Genomic DNA, 17,877 nt, shown 5'->3' with positions numbered 1-17,877 from the left:
CGAGGACTCTCAGGATGGCGATTCTCAGAAATCAGATAAAAGTTGTCTTTGAGTCCACGGCCTATCATCATTCACAAAGAAATACTACATGAATTTTTTTTTTTTTTCATACTGGGGGTTGAACACAAGGGTGCTCTTCTACTGAGCTACACTCCTGGTCCTTTTGATATTTTGTTTTGAGACTCTAAGCTAAGTTGCTTGCTGAGTTGCCCAGACTAACTTTAAACTTGCAATCCTCTTGCTTCAGCTTCCAGGTAGCTGTAATTCCAGATGTGCACCACCTCATCTGACCACATGAATGTTCTTGAACCAGAGGTTTGGAACTTTTCCCCTGGAACCTTTTAGAAGTAGCTGAGCAGGTTGACCAAAAACTCCTATGCCATTTATGAAGTGTACTTTGCATGGGTCTCCACCCCGTGATCCTCTCTCCATTAGCTGTGGTTTAAATGAGATGATTTGGTATATAGCCAAGGAAAGTGTCAGAGGCCCCCACCCCCTTTTTTTTTTTTTGTAAATCTCTATAAGTCTGTTGGCACAGAAACACAAAAGCTTTTCTTTCTCCTCAAGTCCCCAAACCATATTTTTAAAGGAAGATAACAAAAAAGAATCTGTGAAACAAATCTAGTTCACCTCAGAGATGCCGAGATGCTCACGTAACGGTCTGAGAGTACCGGATCTCTTTCCTGCCTTTCATGTGGTTCTGTCAGCAAGGCCGCCAACGTGGAACCCATCTCCTTGAAGAAGTCAACTACCTTCAAGAGCTACCTTCTTATTGGTGGCGGTTTCCTCTCAGAATCAGGGGTGGGGAAAGGATGCTCATGAAATATATATGAATTTAAGGTCTGGATCATCCAAGTAAGCATTTTTACAGAATCCACACCTTCTGGAAAAATCCCTTACACCTGCCTATCCCATGCAGATTGTATAAATACAGTAGTTGTGCCTGCAGGGGCATTTCTCCCATTCTTTCACGGCAATACAAGTGTTGTCCAGGCACATGACTGACCAGCCATGGACTCTACTTTCCAGCATTCCTTGTAGCACGTGTGACCATGTGACAAGGCTCTAGCCCATGAGAAATGCCAGGTTCCATTCTTCCATCATTGTTGTCAGGTTTGCTGGATTAGGATGACCATGGAGAGGGATTTGCACCTGGGCATGGAACATCTGCTTCGCTCTGTGAAAATGGGAGCTCCCCCTGGGTGAGGTGGTGCAGGCCTGTAATCCCAATGGCTCAGGAGGCTGAGGCAGGAGAATCCTGAGTTCAAAGCCAGTCTCAGCAATTTAGTGAGGCACTTAGCAACTCAGTGCTAAAATATTAAAATATTTTTTAAAAAAGGGGCTAGGAATGTGACTCATTGGTTAAACTCCCCTGGGTTCAATCCCCAGTATGAGAAAAAAAAATTGGCTTAAAGGGGGACCCTCTAAAACTCACTGGCAAGTGTCTGTCCTTTCTTCTACAGAGTTAATTAGAATTGCTGAGTCAGCTTTTTTGCTCATCTCCTGAAAAAGTTCTCCCTTTCAAGATAAACATCTAGGGACATTCCATTTTAGTTGGATTGTTTAAGGTTTTATATCAAGCATCCAAGCACAGATAGAACTATTTCAAAACATGGCAATTAAAGACAGCAGTAAGTCACATGCTGTCCACTACTGAGTCACCTCAACATGCTTCACATGACCTTGACAAAGGATCTTGTAGCACCCAAGGATTTAGATTATGTAATAAAGAAGACTCATTATGATAGACATTAAAGTGTTTCTTACTATAAATCACTAAAGTAGCAAATTGGAACGAGGATGTTTGGATGTATGACTAAGATCATGGATAAATGTCATTTTAATATTTTCTTCAGGGTACAAACATGTTCTTGCATGGTTTAGTTTAACTGAGTCCTGTCTAAAGATGGTGCTGACATCAAGTCACATTTGGTCTCATGGCACCATTAAAAACTTGGAGTTTTTCATTAATGAAAGTGAAAAATGTCTTAGGGTCAGGATCTTGATTTATTGGAAGACAACCTCTAATAAACCCATAGACCCCACCATTTAATCCCTAGGATAGAATTTCACACTTTGAAAAAGACTTTGTTAAGTCGACAGTCACTGTTTTGGTCCTGGCCTGATTATCTTGTGAAGGATTACTGGCATAATGTCTCCCTTCCCCCATAACTAGTCCCTCTTTCCTCTGCCTCTTCTTTTTTAAAAATTTTAAAAATTTGTTCTAATTAGTTGTACATGACAGTAGAATGCATTTATACATTTTGATAGATATTACATAAATGGAGTTTAATCTCTTGTTTTTCTGATTATACATATTGTAGGATCACATGGGTCATGTAGTCATATGTGTACATGAAACAATAATATCTGTTTCACTCTACTATCCTTCCTTCCCCCATACCCCTTCCCCTCTTTTTCCTCCCCCCTACCTAATATAAAGTAACTCTTTTCTTCCCTATTTCCCCTCTTATTGTGAATTAGCATCTGCATATCAGAGAAAACATTGGGCCTTTGGTCTCTTGGGTTTGGCTTATTTCCCTTAGCATGGTATACTTTACCCCAGTCTATTCTACTGAATTTTCTCTTTGAAATCCAAAATTGATGGCTACTCCTCTATTTAAAACGCTATTAGATTCCATCACCTACAGCAAAATATACAACAAGACCTTGATGTTTCTGCTTTTCCCTCTGCCTGGATTGTCTTTTGACTGCTTGGTAATTTATTTTTCAGAACGCATTTTGTCTCATGTCTTCTGTGCTGTGTTCTCTGATCCCTTGAGATGGTGTTATCCATTCCTTCCTCTTTGTTGCCTTGTACATGCTTCTGTTTTGTACCTATCACACAATGTAATCTAGGATAATCATTTATTTACTGAACTATCTCCTTCCTTAAAGCTAAGCATCATTTTTATTTTTTATCTTTGTGTGCTCAGCACCTTGCACAATATTGGAACATAGTCAAAAACCTCAAGGAAAGCTTTGTTAAACTAAGCACAGTGTTTTAAAAAAATTAGTACTATTCATTTACAAACACAAATTGGTGTACTAAGAAAACTGTTTTCAGTAATGTAGGCAACCTGGTGTGGTGGGAAAAGCATGTGGCAAACCAGCTGTGTGACCTGGTTTGGATGTGGTGTGGTGCCCCATCTTTGGAAGTGGGGTGAGGAGGAAATCTACTTGGGTTATAGGTTGAACTGTGTTACCCTCAAATTCATATGTTGAAGTCCTTAGAATGCAACTTTGTTTGGAGACAGGGTTTTACAGAGACAATCAAGTTAAAAAGATATGTCCATTAGAGCAGTGATGTGGGTTTAATTGTGCTTCTCGCCCCACTCATCTCACATGTGGAAGCTTTAATCTCAGTAATTCAGAATGTGACTGTATTTGGGAATAAGGTTTTACAGAGGTGATTAAGTTTCAATGAGGCTATTAGTGTGGGCTCTAGTCTAATTTGACTAGTGTCCCTATGAAAGGAATCTGAATACACAAAGAGACAACAGGAGGCATATGCCCAAAGGAAAGACTTTGCGTGCACAGGGTGAGAAGGTGGACTTCTGCAAGCCGAGGACAGAGGCCTCAGAAGAAACCACACCTGCCAACACCATGATCTTGAACTTATAGCCTCCAGAACTATGAGACAATAAATTTCAATATTTTAAACCATCTAATCCAATATGTGACCCTTTGCTATGGAAGCTCCAGCAAACCAAGACACCTTGGCAACCCTTTATTAATAGTTCTTGTGGACTACATACAAACTGAATCACAGACTACCACCTCTGGATGGTACCTTACCAGTTCATCATTTTTTTTTTTTTTTTCAGTATTAGGGATTGAACCCAGAGGACCTCCACCTCTGAGCTACATCCTCAACGTTTTATATTTTTTTTATTCTGAGACAGGGTCTTACTAAGTTGCCTAGGCTGGTCTTTAACTTGTGATCCTCTTGCCTTGGTGCTGCTGTCCCCCACCCCCAGTAGCTAGGATTACAGGTGGCACTACCATGCCTGGTCCATTTCGTTAAATTACTGCTAAAACACATTGAGAAGCATTTTGGGGGTGGGTAGGGCAGGGTGCTTTGCCTTTTATTAGACTGTTATAACAGGCCTGTGCTGGGGTAATGGCTACTTCTTCCTCACAACCAAGGAAAAACTACCTTTTAATTATGTCCCTATGAACATAGGGCATATATGGCATTTTAAGTGCATGCTCTCATCCTCTCTTCCACTATTACCTATGAGGACTCCAGGATCAGACAGCCCAGGTCCTTCACTTCTGTGTGTGATCTCACTTCACCTTTTAAGTTTTGTGAAGTGAGCATTTGTATACTACATATACTATCAGGTTGCTGTGAAGATAGTAAACAATTAAGACCTGTTAGTTGTTAGTATTTATAAATGAAGAATCTAAGTCTCAGAGAGGTTGAATATTTTACCCTTGTAAGTAGGAAGGACAGCATCAAGGCCCTCTGGGAACACGCCCTATAAAGTTCCCATTTTGCAACACTGTGCTTGGTCCTGCAAGTGTGTTCTGAATAGCTGTGATAAGGGAGAGAGATCTGGACTGGGAGAATAGCCTCTGAATATGGTTTGTGTGCAAGCATCCAGACACATCTAACAGGTGGACAGATGGTTGACACCAGTCATGAAATGGCTGGGAGAGGCAACATCCAGTTTACTGGGTTTACCAAAGAACTCTCAGGTGCATACCGAACAGCAGCAAGTCTTTTTCCAGTAATTCATCTGAGACTACTCCAGGGGAGTCTCTGTTTCAGGAAGTGCTATGCTGAGGGCATCCCTAACTAGATTGCTGTTTTCCCTATCCCTGGTCATCTGGGAAAAACCTCTACATACAGCAAGTCTACTGTGGGCAGATGTCTCCTTGGAAGGGTTCTTGTTTCTCCCCAGTGAATGCAGAGAAGAGAATGTCAGGGGATAAGCAATGTCTCACTGACCCAGTACTTTGGTCCTTCTGTCCCTGAAACTCCCTGAGGCAGGGATGCAGAATCTTTGATGGAAAGTGACAGTGTATCCTGCTCCTAAGGGGTTAGATGGACTTAATCAGTTCTCTCTTCCAACAGAACAAAGATAATTTTTTTCTACAAAAAGATCCCTCAAAAGATCTATGTTTAGGCGCTAACTCCTCTATCTCCAGGTTGAAGAAACTTGAGGTGGGTACTTAAATGCTATGATCTTCAAGTAACACCTATCTGGCAAGATTATTGTAAGGGTCTGAAGAGATTAAACAGATGAAAGTGTTTTGCCAATAATACATTGCTATACAATTTATCATTAGTCCCCAACTTTCACAGTCCAGATCCTAGTTAGTCCCATTTCTTTCTGATTCCCGTGGTCTTCTGACCTGCTGTGAGATTCATCATTCTTTCCATAAAAGGAGAACTTTTAATATACCCGTGTTTCATTATTTGAGTAAATGTTTCATATCTGATCTTTACAATGCATTGCTAAAGAGCAGAGATCATATGTCCATTCCCACTTTCCTATAGCATAGGTGATCAATAAACACTTATTGATGGTGTAGGAGGACATGGACTTGGGGACTGGACCTGCCACCTGCACTCCCTAAACCATCCTTGTAGGTTGAACCCAGGGCAGGAGGCAGAGAGAAAGGATCACATGTCAGAGACCTGTGTTCTCAATCTGGCTCCATCTTATCTCATTCGTTTCCTCAACTGTGGTAATAGCATCACCCTGATTAACATGATAGCATGTTCACTGAATGCACATAGGAGAATTTTGCAAGTTATAAAGAAGATATAAAACATGGTTGCCAAGGGGAAGACCTTGGCTGTGGAAGCAGAGCAATTGGCCCAGTTAGGGACTGAGCCCATACTCATTAATGTGGCCCCCTAGCTGCCACCAGCATACTCACCTGGGGACTTAAAACCACACCTGTGCCCTGGACTGAAGGCCTGGGAACGGTTGCTGACAGGGTTGCTTGCAGTGCAGATGTAGATATTGTCAGCATGCTGGGGACCAAGGGTGAGGTACAGGAGGTGGGAGCTGTTGGCTGGGCTCAGAAGGTGGGTGCCTGTTTTCTCATTCCAGGTGTATGTCACATGGTCCCCCTTCTCTACTGTGCAGGCGATTGTCAAGCTGCAGGTCCCATTGTCATTCTCCTGGGTTGTGTTTAGCACTTTAATTTCTGGAGTGGAGACCTGCTCTGTCAGGAGGAGGAGGAAAAAGGGAGCCATCACTAAAGTGAAACCCTTGGAATTCTCTTGTGTCATTTTTGTTAAGACAAAATAGCCTCATGACATTTTTTCCCCTCCCTCATGGGACTTCAATGTGATTTATCTCTAGTGGGCAACAATTGTTTCACACTATCTCTCTTGAGATAGAATGGAAAAAAATTTGTGTTTTAGTTCTCCTGTGCCAATACCGTTAGGACTTCACTTGCCCTTTCTGGTGTTAAATTTTTTTGTCTCTCTGTCTCTCTCTTTCTTTTACTGGGGATTGAACCCAGAAGTGCTTTACCATTGAACTACATTCCAAGCCCTTTTAATTAATTTATTTTTTGAGACAGAGTCTTGTTAAGTTGCTGATACTGGCCTTGACTTGCAATCCTCCTGCCTCAGCCTCCTGAATCACTGGGATCACAGGAGCGCACCACTGTGCCTGGCTCTTCCTGATATTCTTGGTCTGGGATGGTCTCCTGTATTCTATAGGAGTTTGCTGTCAACTAATCACTCATGGGTTTTAATATAAGTATGACCTCCTAGATATAAAAGCACAAGTTTTAGTGGTAGGATTTCATCTCCTAAGGCAGTGGGTGGTGGGGCAGTGGGGTAAGTGTTTTTGTATGTCTAAGGTAGGGATAGGTTCTCAATCACAGCTCTAGGCCCATCAGTCTACCCCACGCTAATGCCATGAAATAGCCAAGGCAAAAGGAAAAGTATTATTTATTTATAACGACTATAAGACAAAAACAGTTCTGTAGTTTCACACCCATCATGCTCTTTAATCTTTTCAACAATCGAAACTCAAGTGCCAGGTATGGTGGCACATACCCTTAATTCCAGTGACTTGGGAGGCTGAGGCAGGAGGATTGAAAGTTTGAGATCAGCCTTAGCAACTTAACAAGACTGTCTCAATTTAAAAAATAAAAAAGACTGGGGATGTTGCTCCGTGGAACAACCTGAGGTTCTGTGAAGAAGGAAAAAAATATATATATACACACACATGTATATATGTACATATGTACACATATATAACTTGAGTTACAATTGTTTCAATTTTATAGATGAGAAAACTAAGTCCCAGAGAAATGAGATGTCTTACATAATATTGCACAGCTTCTAGGAGACCAAGCTAAGCTAAGAGTGGAACCTGGTCTTGTCTCCAAAATCCACACTCTTTCTTTGACTTGAGGAGAAAGCCATGGGCACACAGACCACATTTCCAAAGTGAGAATTCAGTCACAAGTTGGGCCAATGGTAGGAAACATAGAAACAAAAAGACAGAATACATGATATGTACACTGTTTTGAGAAAAATGCATTTTGTGTGGCCTCCATGCTCACAGGAACCTTGCTCCAGAGTCACTCTTAGAATGACCAGGACTCCTTGGTACCTGGTAGAGGGCTCTGGGAATTCTGCATGCCCTGTTCTTAAGAAAGGGAAGACTGGAGTCTGGGGTGGGAGGCAGTGTTGGAGAGGGTACTGCTGTCCTTTCTCTAAATACCTGAGGATTTCCAAGAAATTCTGGGTAGGTGGAGCACCCTGACCCATCCTCAGAGATAAGGAAATCACTTTAAAGAAGCAGGAAAGCCCCAGATGGCTGTTGGAATTCTTGGGAATTCAGGTGAGCCTCTGGTTCTAAGAGACACAAACTTTGGGTACATTCAAGAGGGGTTGGTAGTTAAAGAGGTTCAAAAATCCCCTTGCCTTGGATTCAGGTGGATCTAAGTTCTAGTTCAAATTCTGCAACTAAGCGACATTAAAACCAGAACTTTCATTTTAAAAGAAAAAAACAAAACAAAACAAAACAAGTGCTTCTTCCACCATGTAGTTGTGATCCTAGTCCAGGGCACAAGCCTTAGAGAGCAGAATGTGGGTGGAATTTCAGCTCTCTTTATCAAGAACCCATGCTGCAGTGAGTCACCTACACAAAAGTGTGTAAGCATGTGCAAACCACTTCTCTGGATTTCAGTATCCTCACTGATGAAAGAAACTTCGGGTTTAATCAGTGATATTCAAACTTTTTAAAAATCAGTAAAAATTCTTTCTTTAAATAAAATCTTATTTGCAAACCAAGAGTCTTAAGGCTCCAGCCTCTCCAGTCCACAGGCAGTGGAAGGTGGCTAATCCAATCAGCAACCACCAATGTACAATTTGGAGGAAAAAAGAGTTGTCAACCTCTAAAAGCACTTTCATGAAGCATAGTTTAAATATCCCTTGGACTAGATGATCTTTCAAGTTGCTCAAAATTCTGAATACCCTTCCCCAAATTCTTGCCCTCCAGCGTGGAATGGGGAAGTTCCCATCATTACCATAAAGCTTCAGCTGCACACAAAAGTGCTGGACTGAAACATTTTCCTCCAGGCTCATAAAGTACCATCCCTCACTGTCGTTCTTGCTTCCCAAGATCCCGAGGCTCAGGTTTTCCAGATGAAACTGATAGCCATCCTCCAGGTAACTTGGAGAGCCCTTTTCAGATGGATCGAAAGATACTATTTTCCTCTTGACGCTGCTTTCCCGTGATTTGGCTGTGGTGACAAGAATGTGAATGCTTTTGTTCATGCTTTTATTTATCCGTTCACTTGTCAGGGGCAGCAGCACATCACTTCCCAACTGCCAGAGAATCTTTGGGCAGTTCATCATGCCCCCACCTGTGGAAGGGAGAAGAGATTCCCTTAGATGAGGGTTGTTGAGAATTACATCATGTTGTGGATCAGGAATGACAGGCTGAGGTTCTCTCCACTTCTCTTGAGGTATCATCCCTGGGGTTGCAAGGTCTTTACTGGTCTACAAGGACTGTCATGAGGAACCCCATTATACTCTTAATATTTCAAAAATTCAGTGGAATTTTTTTTTTTTTTGTAATGAGAATTGAACCCAGGGGCACACTACCTCTGAGCTACATCTCCATCCCTTTCCATTTTCATTTTGAGAGAGGGTCTCACTAAATTGCTGAGAATGGCCTCAGATTTGTGATCCTCCTGCCACAGCCTCCCCAGTTGCTAGGATTACATGTGTGCACCACTGTGCCTGGCTCAATGGAAATCTTAAAATGACTTATAATAGCATTGTATTGACTAACAGCTATCAATTCAGACTACAGTCAAGGTACTTAAAGCAGAAATAAGGTAAATGACTTCCCTGAAGTCACATGAGCAAGTGACAGAGTCGGGACTAGAATCCAGGTCTGTTAATTTCTCTACCAGGGTTCCCAGTGCATTGTGTAGGTAGGATGAAAGATGGCAGCAATTCAAAGTGGGTCTGAGCTCATGAACCCACAGAACCAGGGTACAGAAGCATCAGGTCAATTGACAAGGAAGAAAGAAAAATCTGAGAGACTCAGAATTAGGGAGATGGTGAGTTCATAGTTCACACTGAAATCTTAACTCTCCAAAAATCCCTGAGATAATTAATAAAGCTGAGGAGAGAGATATTATTTTATTCTCTTTTTCAAAAAAGCCGAGTCAACAACAAAAGGAAACACACACACACACACACACACACACACACACACACACACACATGCACACACATGCCAAAACCCAAAAACCTTTGAAACCACTATGAGGGATCCTACTGCTGATTATTTAACACCTCCTCTCTGCTCAAACCCACAAACTGTCTTTCTCCCTCCTTTCTCAGCTGATGACCTTGTTTTCCACTTCACTGAGGAAAAAGAATAGAACAACAACAACAAAAAAGAACTTCCATTTATTAGCACCCCAAATCAACCATCCCACCTGGATGGATGACCTGCTTTCCTGATGAAGGCCTTCCCTACAGAGATCTCCTTATGTGAAGGCTTTTTCTCTGCAATTGCCCCCACACCTTGCATTATCCTTTATCTCCTGAGTTATTTCCACCAATGGACAACATGCAAACATGTAATTTCCTTCATCTTAAAACTCACTCCTCTAATTGCCTGTCCGGGCCCAACCATTTCCTTATTCCTCTCTTTCCCTTACAGAAGATCTTTTATTGCATGTTTATACTTTCCCTTCCCATTTCCTAACCCAATTTCCCCTCTATTTGCTCCAAAAAGGTGTTCTTCCCTACTACTCACTGGAACCACCTTTGTCAAGGTCACTGTCAACTACACAAAACCAAATCAATTTTCCATTGTTATCTTTCTTGCTTCTCAGGAGTACTTGAAAGAGTTCATAGCTCCTTTCTTGAAAACAGTATCTTCATTTGGTCCCTTGACCACCACTTTCTATGACTTCTCTTCTATTTCATTGGTTTATCCTTCTCAATTTCCTTGGTGGGAATCTTCTGCTCATCTAGATTTCTAAATTTTGGAGTATCCCAGGGCTCAGATCTCAGACTTCCCTATCTAAACTCATCCAATTTCTCATTCAGCTGCCTGGTTTGGCATATTTCTGCAAGGCTTGCAGAGTTACCTCTCCCAGCCAAAACCTTCACTATCCTCTTCACTACCTACACAGATCACTACATGGAGTCTGAAGGCAACTAAAACATAGCACATGTCCTCCCGATTCCATAGCTTCTTCTGCAAACACTGTAATTCACCTAATTTCTCAGATAAAACATTGGAATGATCCTTGATTCCTTTTTTTCTCTCACACTCCACATTCTGTTTAACAAAAAATCCTAGAGGCTGGGGAGATAGCTCAGTTGGCAGAGTGCTTGCCTTGTAAACATAAGGCCCTGGGTTTGATCCCCAGCACCCCCCCCAAAAATCCTATTTACTCTAACTTCAAAATAAGTCCGACATCTGAGTGCTTCATACCTCCTCCATCCTTACCACCATCATCACAGACTATGAATTGCCATTATCTTCCAACTCGTCTCTACAGTGGACAGCATGCCCATTTCATCTCTTTCTTTCAAACTTCCAGAGTTTTCTGACACTCATAGAATAAAGTTCACAGTCCTTGATTGAAACAGTTTTAAAGATTGCATACCTGGTCCCCTGGTACTCCCTGTTTCCATTTCCTTACCTTGGTCTTATACTCATTGCACTATGACGATACTGGCTACTGGCTGTTTCTTAAACTTGCCAAGAACATTCTTAATGCTGTGTCTCTCTGGACATCTCTTCCCTATGTGCTGGATAGTTCATTCCCTCACTTTTTTTTAGGATGTGTGTTTTGGTACTGTGGATTTTACCACTGAGCTACATCCAGGACCCTTTTCATTTTTTGTTTTGAGATAGGATCTAGCTAAGTTACTCAGGCTAGCCTCAAACTTGTGGTCTTCCTGCCTCAGCCTCCTGAATTAATGGGATTATAGAGGTTCACTACCATGCCTCGCTATCTTAGGTTTCTACTGAATAAATGATCTTCTCTGACCATGTATCAAAAACAGCCCTCTCATTGCTCTTATTACTACTCGATGTTATAATACACACACACACACACACACACACACACACATATATATATATATATATATATATATATATATATGTTTCATTTTTTGTCTCCTCCACTTAAATGCAACTCTGTTCAGAGCAAGAACTTCATTCTGTCACTATTTTGGCCCTATGACCTACAACAGTGACTGGCACATAGTAGACTTTTAATAAATGTCTGTTCAATTTATGAATGCTTAAAACCGCATTGCCTGACTAATCTCTTAATTAGCTTCACCTAACATGTATATAACTGAGTTTAACTATAGGCAAGTGTTCATAAAAGAAGCCCATGACTCAGAGAGAGCATAGATTCTGTAGTTGATAAAATTAAACTGTCTTCTTCAGTAATGTGCCTACCTAGAAGAGACCCCTCCACAATCGACCGTGGTTAAGATGAGCTGTGAGAAAATTGGGCAAACTAGTCAAAATATTCTTGGTACCATGCCCCGAAATTGCCATACTGTCTGGCAAAGGGCCCAGCTAATATCACGAGAGATCAGTGATTGTGAAAAAAGAAATGGTGGGCCACCCGGGCTGAAATCAGAATTAGCATGGTTTAGATGCATAATTGTTCTAGAAAGGCGATTTGGAATTTGTTCTTTTACGCATTGCTAATATATTCATCTGTGAAACAGGGCTTACCCCTTTGCTGCATTAGATGAAGAAGGTTATTGTTAGGTTGTTGTTTCTATGGATACTTTGTGAAGCATGTGGCCACACTTAGGAATGTGGTCGCACATTTTCTGAACAGTCTTCTCTGGTAGTCACACATCTCAACTGTAGAATAGTACTTGATAAAGTGCTCTCTTTTCTGATAGTTGAGAGTAATTCCTACAAATATGGATTCCCTGAATTTGTGTACAAAAAGTTGTATAGATAAGTATATATACATCTTTCTAGGCGTACTTTTATATATACTATCTCTCAAAGAAATCCGAGATTTTTTTAAATTAAGGATCGCTATCAGACTGTTGATTTTTTAATAACTTCTTAGTGCATTATAATTATACATAGTAGAATAATGTACAATTCTAATGTATAATGTATAGTAGAATTCATTGTCACATATTTGTACATACACAATATGTTTTGGTTGATTTCATACATTGATTTTTTTAGACCAATTTTGATATGGACAAAAAAGGAATAAGAATTATTGTCAGTCTAATACCATCGCCCTTCACACTCCCAAATGTCTCCTATGCACCCCTTCCCCCCATCCAACTCTGTGGACTCATTGAACTATGGTTGCTTTCAGAATGTAGAATTGGTGGGGAGAAAGAGAAGGAAGAGGTATAAGATGAAGTAGGAAATAACCAAAACAGAAAAGAGGAAGGGCAAGAAAAGAAAAGGAAAAAAAAAAAAAAGTGAAGGAAACAAAAGGAAGAGAGATAAAAGAAAGAAAGGGAAAACAAAGAAGGGGAGGAGGAAAAGGCAAAGGAAGATACAGACGACAAGGACAGGCTGAGTGGCTTACACGCATGGGGAATGGAATCAGAACTTCACCAGGAAGAGACCCTAGCACCTCACAACCCACATAAAGTACAATGACACAACTCTGCACCTGTGAGTGGCTAGGTCCGATGGGGGTGCTTGAGATCATCCCCACCCAAGTACAAGTGGAAAAATAAGTGGGGCTTTAAAGTGGTTCATAAAGCCCTTCAAGTGGAATCCCTGCTCCTGGAACATCCTCTTGCCTGATGAGTGTTTTCCAGTGGGTCTGTGATTCAGTCAGCCCTTATTTGCTACAAGGGTCTGGGAGGAAACATTTACAGTTGTTTACACCAACTCACTTTCCTTCATGGGTAATTCTACTTCAAAAGTACAGTGATTCACATGGACCCATGAACACCAGCCTAAATCTGTAGGATTTAGTAACCATTTCACAAGATGGGATTCTACCTAATGATAACTCTGTGGGGGAAGGGAAGGCTGGCCCAGATAGCTCACATGTGCTTTTAACATCTTCCTGCAGCATTTGGTGATAGAGGTGTTGCGGGGGAGGGGTGGAGAAGAGACAGGACTCATCGACCTCACAGTTCTTATGGTAAATTTTGACCCAGAAAGAAAAGATAAATTATCTAAGATTACTTTTTAAACAATTATCAGTAGGAGCCTATTCCTAACCCTTGATGCAAGAGGTTTTATTTGTTTGATTGTTTTTGATACAGGGGATTGATTCCAGGGATACTTTACCAGTGAGCTATATTCCCAGACCTTTTTATTTTTTTTATTTTGAGACAGGTGCTCATTAAATTGCCCAGGTTGGCCTTGAATTTAGAATCCTCCTGCCTCAGGCTCCTGAGTTGGGTTTACAGGCCTGACCCATGGTGCCTGGCAGTGCTGGGTCTGTCTCAGACTTGTAGTCTTTACCATTCCCTGGCCTGAAAGCCCATCACCCCATTTGTTAGCTGCCTACCTCCTTCTGTGCTTCAGGTCTCCACTCAATCTGTCTTCCTCAGGCAAGACTTCCTGACTCCTAGTTAGGTTATATTTTCCTGTCACATGCTTCAGATGCACTTAGCATCTCTTCTTCAGACAACTCTTCAGGTTTTCAACTGTTTTAACATCTGTCATTCTTACCAATTACAAGCCTCAAAGAGTAGGGGCTGTGTCTGTTTAACCCCGCCCCCACCCCCAGGACATAACAGAAGCTCAGGGAATCCTTATTGCCCAGGCAAAAGAATAAAATGGAATAGAATGAATGAATGAACAAATGACAACACAGACTCTAAGTTCTCCTTTCTTCATAATCAGCGTGCTTTATCTCTGTAACATCCTTTAGAGGTAGTGTATGCAGGAAATGATGGAGACCCTTGTCCCCACTTGCCAGGTGAGGAGATGGAGGTACCTTAGCTGTGAACCCTAGGTATAGCAGGCAGCTTGCCATTTCCCCAAGCAACCAAACCCTTTAGTTTTACATTTGCACCTCCATCTGGAATTCTTTTTTTCAAGTTCCATAAAAATCCAACCTACCAAATCTATATATTTGAAAAACACACAAGAAACTGGTAATAGCAGTTGTCTCTAGCAAGGGTTATGGAAAGGAGGTTAGTCCACTCTATGCCCTTTTGTATTGTTGAAATTTTACAGATGCTCATGCATACACTTCCAACAAATTAGTGCACAAAAAAGTTAAATGAAAACCGGCACAATGAAAAAAAACTTCTATCCACTGTCCAAATTTCAGATCAAATATTTTCTCCATGCCATCTAATTTTTATCATGGGACCCGAATACAAATTTTAGCTTTCCTCCCACTCCCCAAACTAAGGCTTATTATCCGATTTCATTTATCGAGACCTCGAGTTAGCCTATGTAAGCACAGAGAAATTTCTCAACTACCATGTGCCTCTCTTTCCTCACTTATGAAGTTGGAATGATAACAATAATAATAGAAATCTCATAGGTTGATGTGAGAATTAAATAAATGACTGATATACACAAAACACTCAGAAGGTGCCCAGTATTTAGCAAATATGCAATAATACTATAATTCATTCGACACACATCTATGGACAGGTCTTACATACCAGACGCTGTCAGGGGCTGAGAAGAGACTCTGGTTGTTCCTTTGGCCTCCCTACACCTTGCACAGTGCCTACCATATCATGTGTCCTTGATAGATTGTTGTTGAATGGAATCATCCAAAGTCAATCTACGGATAAAACAAAAGAGCCCTGATGTTCTGATTTCTATCCCAATTCTGGAGATAGTGAAGGGGAGGAAATCATGCAGTATTGAAGCTTTTGAGAACTACCAGTGCCTCTATCAACATCTTGAGATAGAATGGGCCAATGAACATACAAGTGGGGTAAGTTCTAGACTTGTTCCTCACGGGTTCTTGTACCTCACCTCTTACCTCATGTATGTGAAAGGAGTGGGGAGGACCAACATGGAGAAATAAAAAATCTCATTGGGTAGATTCATCAATCATAACACATGTACTATTGTAGTGGGTGATGTTGGTCATGGGATGCTATGCATACATGGGGGCAGGGGGACATGGGAACCCTATACCTTCCACTCAATTTTGCTATGAACCTAAAACTGCTCTTTAAAAGGTCTATTTTTAAAAGAATCTATGGAGAAAATGGAAAATTCACTTCGTTGGGGGAAGGGAACGTGGACTTTTTCGATTTTTATAATTCTGACTGGAAATTGGAAATTGAGCTGAATAGAAATGGGAAAGGGAGTGGGTACTGATTTTAGAACAAATCAGTTTCTTGGTCAAGCACATCTGTCATGACTGACCTGTCCCATTTGCACACCATTTCCATCTGGGTTCTATTGGGGTTTCACAAAAGGATGTGTATTTAAAAATAAAAACACCAAAAAAATTTTTGAACATATTTCAGAAAATGGAATGCAAGGAAGGAGCAGCCACCATCTGGGAAATGACTTCCAGTGACCTCCAAAGCCTTAAGTGGAGCAGCTATCATGGGCAAGACTGATCCGGAATCAAGCAAAAATAGTGATATAAAAATTCATCCCATAATTTAGCCCCATTGCTCCTTATGGTCACCAAAAATTATGCCCAAAACTATGGGATTCCAAACAGGGAGCAACAAGGAAGACTTGCCTCTCCTGCTGATCACTCAAAGTGGCCCAGTTCGTCCCCTCCTAGTCGTCAGGAAAGAAGAGCCATGGGCCTGCTGATTCTCAGGGAAGGTATAAAAACAGAACTGAGCAAGGGCTTCTTCATCTGAGAGCCTGACGAGATAGATCCCATGCATGGCACCTCCACATTCCTGACATGTATTGGGGTTTTTCCTGGAAAAGTCCATAATGGATTTGCGGTCTTGAAAACCTCAAGCCTGAAACACCCTGGGCCTCAGGACTTTCCCGCTTCCCGAATGCCACCTCCACTCCAGGATGCCTCCCACAATCTAACCAAAGTCCCAAGGCATGTAATCAGAGGGAGCCTCTCAACCCGCTCACACAGTCAGATCAATATCCACTTCTTGCCTTTTACTTTTTCAAATATCTTGTCTCAATAACCCTGGTTCTACTAAACAGAAAACAATAGCTTGCCTTGATAGTAAGAGAACCAGAAAGATGGGAAAAGAGCCCAGCTCCGAAAATTCTGCTGCCCACCCCTACCCTACGGCAGAAACTGCTTTGACTTTAACTCTGAGGTTCCTGATTTGTATTTCCCACATTCTGTAACCAGTCCTGGACTCCAGAAATCCTGACTTCTCCCCCTCTCTTGTCACCTTGGGGCTTTCTCTTCCAAGAAGTAGCCACCAGTATGACCACACTGTAGTCACTATCTGTTCTCAGCCAAAAGCCTGGGATTTTTCACTTCTACTCTCTCTTCCCACTACAGACCTTGTTTTTCACCAGACCATATTTTGATTTGTCTGCTGTACATGTGAGGGTCCCCTTTCAGGACAGGGATGTAGGACAGATATTCTCCCAGAACTTCAGCTCTCCAGCTCAGTCCTACTAGCCTGGGTCTTTGCCACAAAGATACCCATACAAAAATCAACCATTCAACCAGAACTTCAACCTGAGCCTCTCAATCCCAGAGGGTGGTTAGGAATCCAACGGGTGCCTTTGGCTTAGAGCTTCAGAGGAAACTAGGATTGGTGGCACTGAGCCTTGGAACTCAAGAGCCCAGGAACTCATATTGTTCCTTCCTCTTCGAAAGAGGCAGTTGAAACTCAGAGCCAGTCCCTAAGGAAAAGGTAGCTAAACCACAGTCCTCAGTCCCTGTGTCTTCTCTCCATCCATGAAGTTATGCTTATCCCTGGCAGCCAACCACAGAACCCAAACTCTCAAACAGACCAACACTCACCTGTTGCATAGCTCAGCTCAACAGCCAGGGACAGAACTAGCAGGAGGCTCAAGGAGAGGAGCCCCTTGGTATCCATCAGCTATGGGGACGAAGGAAGGAGGTTTGGCCCAGAGCCCGGCAGTTGCTCACAGATGCCAGGGCAGAAACAGGCTCCGAGACCAGCAGTGCTGCTTGTGCCGTCTAGTTTACGCATCAGGAACCAGCCAGCTTCCTGTCTTGCTGGGACTTTTTTCTGCCTGTGTCTCGAGGATTGCTCATCTCTGCAGGCTTTATATCACTTTGCTGTTCTCAAGAAGCACCTACAAGTCAGGCACTTTGATTACTGGAGCCGGGAAAGAGGCTGTGAAGTCACTTCAGCCAAACCCTGGTTTTGGGTAGAAATGTGCTCCCCTCTTTTTTTTTTCCTTTGTTGTTTCCAGGAAATGAGTGTCACAGCCTCTCTGAACAGCTCTCTCTCTGATAAACTCTTCTTAGAGTGCCTTAGCACTTAGCATTTTT

The 17,877-nt window shown here is 41.9% G+C and overlaps 1 protein-coding gene across 2 annotated transcripts in view; it reads right to left on the bottom strand.

Annotated features, from left to right (window-relative positions):
• The window catches only part of Slamf1 (signaling lymphocytic activation molecule family member 1), a 39,257-nt gene extending 21,611 nt beyond the window's left edge, over positions 1–17,646 (bottom strand). Inside the window, exons 1-3 of one of the 2 annotated variants that reach the window (XM_047565427.1) lie at positions 17,380–17,646; positions 8,515–8,853; positions 5,896–6,186 (exon numbers count right to left, since the gene is read on the bottom strand). In XM_047565427.1, coding sequence (XP_047421383.1) covers positions 5,896–6,186; positions 8,515–8,853; positions 17,380–17,455 — 706 coding nt within the window. In that variant the 5' untranslated portion in view covers positions 17,456–17,646. Of the gene's footprint in view, positions 1–5,895; positions 6,187–8,514; positions 8,854–13,998; positions 14,074–17,379 lie in introns of those variants that run through there. The other variant, XM_047565434.1, reaches the window with a different exon arrangement.
• Positions 17,647–17,877: the final 231 nt, after the last annotated feature.

The sequence above is a fragment of the Sciurus carolinensis genome, chromosome 1 (assembly GCF_902686445.1).
Source record: "Sciurus carolinensis chromosome 1, mSciCar1.2, whole genome shotgun sequence".
NCBI classification, from domain to species: Eukaryota; Metazoa; Chordata; class Mammalia; order Rodentia; family Sciuridae; genus Sciurus; species Sciurus carolinensis.
Note: the sequence above shows the minus strand (reverse complement) of the source record. Positions and strands in the feature narration are given on the sequence as shown.